General features: G+C 42.2%; 1 protein-coding gene across 1 annotated transcript in view; it reads left to right on the forward strand.

Moving 5' to 3' along the window:
• Positions 1 to 6,045: 6,045 nt before the first annotated feature.
• LOC115296435 (olfactory receptor 12D1-like) overlaps positions 6,046 to 6,620 on the forward strand; it is a 4,419-nt gene continuing 3,844 nt past the window's right edge. The window contains exon 1 of the mRNA XM_029944893.1: positions 6,046 to 6,617. Coding sequence (XP_029800753.1) covers positions 6,046 to 6,617 — 572 coding nt within the window. The remainder of the gene's footprint in view (positions 6,618 to 6,620) is intronic.

Raw genomic sequence — 6,620 nt, forward strand, 5'->3', positions numbered from 1 at the left:
TTTTTAAAAGTCAAGGAGATAAACTGTGAAAGATGATGTTAAACATTGTTGACAGTGGTGACAGATGAAATTAAAATCTCAGAATCCCTCTCTAGCTAATCAGTTGGTAATTTTTCCCTCAGACTTTGGTTATAGAAAATGATGAGTTTCAAAACACTTCCTATTTTTCCATTTTGTTTGCCTATTTCTATGCTAATTTTCAATGATTATAATGTGATGTGATATGTCATAATACTGGTGAAATATGCAGAGTTCCTCAAAATGTTGTCTTCTTTTCCTTACTTGTCACCAAACCCAAATGTACTGAAAGTTACTAAGTCATCATTGCTGATGTATTTCTAGAGTAAAAGTCGGGATGCACTGGTTCCCTACTTTCTGAGTCCTGGGAGTGGCTGTTGGGCCTGAAGGATGCTGGGGGAATCATTGATGACTACTTACAGATAAAGATAAAGACAGCTCAGGGACTGACTGATCAAATTCTCTACATCCACTTTTGTACACACAAACAATGTGGTTTGATCTCATCGATTGTTTTTGATGCCTCAATTCTACTTTTTTATTAAAAAAAGAAAATATGAGTATGTGGAGAAGCCATTTTCTACCCTGAACTGTCTCTGCCCATCCTTTCTATTTACAGAATTGTTTACAAAATCCGCAATGTATTGAGGCCATGAACAAGAGAAGACCACATCATTATCTGGTTGACTATTGGAGCATAACACACTAGCATCCCCAAACACAGAAGCTGAAGACACTTATAGCAGTAAATTGCATTCTTCTAAGGGTCTGAAATAGGGAAGAACACAACAGGGAAGGGTTGGTTCGCCTTGATAATGATCTGCCCATCGGTGGGCTGACATGAACATCCTGGTGTGAAAGAGCTGAGCTGACGAAATGTCTGTCTCCCTTGGTCCCCTTTCTCCACGTGGCTATCCTGTGCTTTTGCAGCACAGGGACCTGAGGCTTGACCCTGTGCATGGGGGCCCTCAGATCAGGGCAAAAGCTGCCAGTCATCTCTCCAACAAACCCAACAACCAATGTTATCATCACCTCTACTATGCTCCCTGAGGCAAAATACTCACTGGCCTTATAAACATAGAAAAGAAATCCCTAACTTTCATGGACATCTTTAATCCATCTGAGTCCAATTCTAATAATTAACAGTGTCCCCACACACAACTCACACTCACTGTCTCTCCAAACAAACCTTAAATCTCATCCCATTACAGCATCAGAGTCTACATCTTTTCACTTATACTGGGTCTAGGTACAGATGGGGCTTGTTGGTATAGTTCCTGAAGCTTGGTACCTGTTGATCCAAAGAACTGCAAACTAATGTGTCCAGTTATCTGCCCTAGGTAGACACAGACATAGATTTGAGTATATTATGGAATGTTTCTCAGTCATGAGAAAGAAGGAAATCCTACCATTTGTGAGAATATGGATGGACCTTGAAGGTATAATGCTAAATAAGTCAATCAGAGAAAAACAAATATCATATATTTCAATTATACGTGGCATCCAAAACACAAAACAAGAACTGAAACACAAGCTGAAAGGGACTCATAAACACAGAGAACAGACTGGTGGTTGCCAGAGGGCAGGGACAAGGGTGAATGGGTGCAGCAGAAGAAGGGGATTAAGAGATTCAAACTTAACAACATAAACCACATATATCAGAGATTGAAAGTAGAGTACAGGGAATGTAGTCAATAATAATGTAATAAGGTGGAATGGTGACTACACTAATCATGATAAGAGTCCAAAATGTATACAAATGTTGAATCACAGTGTGACTCCACACGTGAAAGGAATGAGGTGCATGGAAGTGAACTGAGAGGGAGTAAAATGGTGGCGCCTGGGAATGGAGGGAACCCATTCCAGGCAGAAACAAAAGGGAGAGAAAGAGGCAGGGGTTGAGAAAGTGCAGCAATGAGTTCACACCAGAGGAAAACCTCTCCAGACCACAGACTAGGGAGGAAGAAGTACTGAGGCCCCAGATCGTTTCTGAAAACAGCCTGTGGAGCTCATATTCTGAGGTTTTGGAAGTGTGGGACCTTCTCAGGAGCGGACCTGTGGCACCTGCTCCTGGGGAGGAGGGAGCTGGCCCTGGAATGCATCGTGTGGCGTGGCGACCACTGAAGACCACTGAGAGAGATCAGTCCCCCTCCTGGAGTGCTTGAAAAGAGGGCGTGCTGCCTCTCCCAGGACAAAAGACCATTCAAGTGCTAGTAAAATGTCTTTCACCAGCAAGGGACAGAGGCACCTACAGAGGGAACATAATGTTTGCTGCTCTTGGTGGTGCTGCACCATACATTCCCTGCCCTATTTGGGCATGGGGCAGTTTTTCAGGGAAAAAGAACTTCACGCAGTGTGAAGAGTCTCTGCTCCACTGGACAAATGCAGGTCTGTGCAGTGCAAAGTCCTTAAGACTAAAATATTGAATTCCAGTGGCCCTACAAAGAAACAACATAGGGGAATTGTGGTGCAGGCTGCACTGAGGGCCCTCGCTATCCTGTAAATAATTTTCTGAATATCTGGTTGTTTGTTTTCTAGGTTGCCTGTGAGAGGGGTTTGGATGTGTGTTACCTGTCCTTTTCTCTTTAATCTGGGATGAGGGTTTATTTGTTTGTTTTTTCCATTTTCAAGGCGTATTATAACAAACATAGCAAAACCTATCTACTAAAAGTTCCAAACACTCCCTACTACAAGCAAGGAGGACTCTGCAGAGGGCTGGCCAGTGGGGATTAGCAGCCAAAACACAAGAGCAGACGGCACCCAGCACACACCAGAAACGGTTCCTGAAGAACAGGCCCCCGTGTATGGTCCCCTTTTAATACAATAGTACACTCAGAAAGAGAAAACAATGAGCTTTTCAAACGTGCACCACCAACAAAAAATGGCCCAAATTACAAAACAGAGAAAGTCGCCTCAAAACACAGGTCAAAAAGAAACCACAGTCAGGGACTTGCTCAAAGCAGATATACACAATACATGAGGGACAATTTAGAACAACAGTCGTAAGACCACTAGCTCATCTCCAAAAATAGCATAGAAGACCAGAGAACCCTTTCCTGCGGAGATCAAACACCTAAGAACTAATCTAAAAGACTTTTTAAAATGCTACAACAGTATGGAAGTTCCTCAAAAAACAACAACTGTTGCTTCAAAGTTTGACTTCTAGGGGAAATTGGATTGAATTCCATTCGTATTTCATTCTAATTCCTGGTTTATCTACTATTTTTCCTCTTTCTTTTCTTAATTTGAATATAGAAAGAGAATTATTTTGATTTTTCATTTAAAAAAAAGCCTTTTTTAAATTAATAGTTTATGGCCAAGTTGGTTTCAATATAACACCCGGTGGTCATCCCCACAAGTGCCCCTCTCCATGACCATTACTCCCCTTCTCTTTCCTCCTCCATCTTCAGCCCTCAGTTTGTTTTCAGTATTCTAGAGTCTCCCATGATTTGCCTCCCTCCCTCTCCCTAGTCTTACCCACCCCTTCCCTTTCCAACGTTCCCCTGTTAGGTTTCTCCTGTTAGACCTATGAGTGTAAACATATGGTATCTGTCCTTCTCTGCTTGACTTATTTCACTTAGCATGACATCCTCGAGGTCCATCCACTTTACTACAAATGGCCAGATTTCATTCTTCCTCATTGCCATGTAGTACTCCATTGTATATATATACCACATCTTCTTGATCCATTCATTAGTTGATGAACATTTCGGCTCTTCCCATGATTTGGCTATAGTTGAATGTGCTGCTATGAAGTTTGGGGAACATGTGCCCCTATGCATCCCCATTTCTGTATCCCTATACTAGATCCCCAGCAATGCTATTGCTGGGTCATAGGGGAACTCAAAGGTCAATTTCTTGAGAACGTCCACACTGTTTTCCAGGGCGGATGTACCAGTTTACATTCCCACCAACAGTGTAGGAGGGTGCCCATCTCTCCACACTCTCGCCAGCATCCATAGTCTCTCTACTTGTTCATTTTAAGCACTCTGACTGGTGTGAGGTGGTATCTCAGTGTGGTTTTAATTTGTATTTCCCTGATGATGAGTGATGCTTAGCATCGTTTCATGTGGCTGTAGACCATCTGGATGTCCTCTTTGGAGAAGTGTCTATTCAGGCCTTCTGCCCATTTCTTCACTGGATTACTCGTTTGTTCAGGTGTGGAGTTTGGTGAGTTCCTTGTAGATTTTGGATACTAGCCCTATATCCGATATGTCATTTGCAACTGTCTTTTCCCATTCTGTCTGTTGCCTATTAGGTTTTTTTTTTACTGTTTCCATGGCAGTGAAGAAGCTTTTGACCTTTTTATCTTGATGAGGTCCCAATAGTTTGTCATCTTCATATATTCCTTGGATGAGGCTCACAGAATATTCTCACTTAAAGGAGGCAGCAAGCAAGGATACACATGGGAGAGAGCAGCCTCATTCCCTAGAGAGAAATGTGACCTTTGGGATCCCAATTTTAAAGAAACTCATTTAGTGCTATTACCAACAAGGAACACTCAGGTTTAGAGTAAACAAAAGCAATTCTACTTCTCCTTCTTCCATGTCTTTATTTTCCATGGAATCAGAGTAATAAATATATAGGGTTTTAAAGATTATCATCATTCTATATGGGTTAATGAAACATAACTGGCCCATATTCCCAACTCAACAGTTCCAAATTTCTTTCATTTTATACAAAGATTTTCCAGGGAAGTCCTCATGATGACAAAGGAAGAAAAGGTAATTGAGTTAAAAAAAACACAGGAGGTCCCTGAAAATTGTGCCATCCATGATTCTGCAACTAAGGAAGAAACACAGAAAAGAAAATTTGGAGCAGGTGGGGGGAGGCAGGGAGGAAGTTGGAACTCAAGGTAGAAACACCCAAGAGGAATTGTCTTGAATTGCAGGTATGGGAAAATATTTATTCTCACAGCGATCCTGCTCACCCCCAGAGGACACTTTCGCTGTGTTTATATGTGTAAGGTCTGTGGCTTCTCAGAGTCAGGAAGAATTCAGACGGAGAGAAAGACGTTTCTGAAGATGAAGAGTTCATGCTGCAATCCCAAAATGAACAATCACTTCAAATATCTTTCTGTGATTTATACACATTGGGAGTGTAAACCTGAAGTGCTGTGCAGGCTGTGAATCAGGTAAGACAATGCCTTAGGAATCAGGCTGTAGAAGAGCCCATATTTTCTGCATGCTTCCTTATATGCAACTTCAGCTCCCAGAACTAGATCTGGTTCCCTATTTTATGATTGATCTCTCATTGCATTTGTGGATTGTGAAGGCTCTATACACTTTTATTGCCATATCCCATTCTCAGTTCTGCAGGTCTGACTCTAAATATTCTCCAGGGTAAATATGAAATCTCTCAGTATTAAAATTGCAGTGAAATAAATCACTGAAAAAGGACAAGTCTGTTTGGAATTTACATTTAAATGTGAGGAAAATAGTTTCTTCCTCACATAAACTTTTTAAAAAATTTTGTTTGGTGAATCAGAACCCAAATCGATATTTGCCGTGTCATTTCTAATGTGCACAGGAGAGGTAGGATTAACAGTGTGCAAAATCCCCATGATCATAACAAAAAGCGGCTCTGAATTGCATGGAGCCAGTTTTTCATGGAGGCCTTGCACAGATCAGGTGTGTTCTCTAAATTCCTCCTGCTCTATGGCCTAGAAACCCCTAGGCTATAAAGAAGGGCTCCCCCATCAACCCACCCATTCCCTTATTTCTCTCACATCAGATCTTTCTATTCTCCTCCCAGGGATTGCCCAAGCTTAGAAAAAGTTTCCCCTTTTTATAGAAACCCCTCCCATCTCTGCAATCACATCACATGTTCTTAATAATACGTGACCATAATATTTAATACTCTAATGGTGCAAATTCTATAAAAGGTCTGATGCTGGAACCATGTAAAATAAAGAACAGTGCTCTCCCTCGAAGTACCATTGTGGAGACAATAAAATCTTCAGCTGCAAAGTCTCTGATTTTCAACAGCGGTACGCTCCATACAGTAATTTGTCCTTCCTCTGAAGCGATGCTGAATCAAACCTCAGTCACTGAGTTTCTCCTCTGGGGAGTCACTGAGATCCAAGCACTGCAGCCTTATCTCTTCGTGGTTTTCCTTGCAATTTATGTTGTCACCATGGTTGGGAATGGAGCCGTCCTCATGGTTGTCGTCTCTGATCCAAGACTTCACTCGCCCATGTATTTCTTCCTGGGAAATCTATCATGTCTGGATATCTGCTACTCCACAGTGACACTGCCAAAGATGCTGGAGAACTTCCTCTCTACATACAAGGCAATTTCCTTCTTGGGATGCATAAGCCAGCTTCACTTCTTCCACTTTCTGGGCAGCACAGAGGCCATGCTCTTGGCCGTGATGGCCTTTGACCGCTTTGTGGCCATCTGCAGACCACTGCATTACTCTGTCATCATGAATTACCAGCTCTGTACCCAGATGGCCGTCACTGTCTGGACCATTGGCTTTTTCCATGCCCTGTTGCACTCCACGATGACCTCTCGCTTGAACTTCTGTGGTTCTAATCTGATCCATCACTTCTTCTGTGATGTCAAGCCTTTGCTGGAGTTGGCCTGTGGAAACACAGAGCT

Source organism: Suricata suricatta, chromosome 7, assembly GCF_006229205.1.
Source record: "Suricata suricatta isolate VVHF042 chromosome 7, meerkat_22Aug2017_6uvM2_HiC, whole genome shotgun sequence".
In the NCBI taxonomy this organism is placed as follows: domain Eukaryota; kingdom Metazoa; phylum Chordata; class Mammalia; order Carnivora; family Herpestidae; genus Suricata; species Suricata suricatta.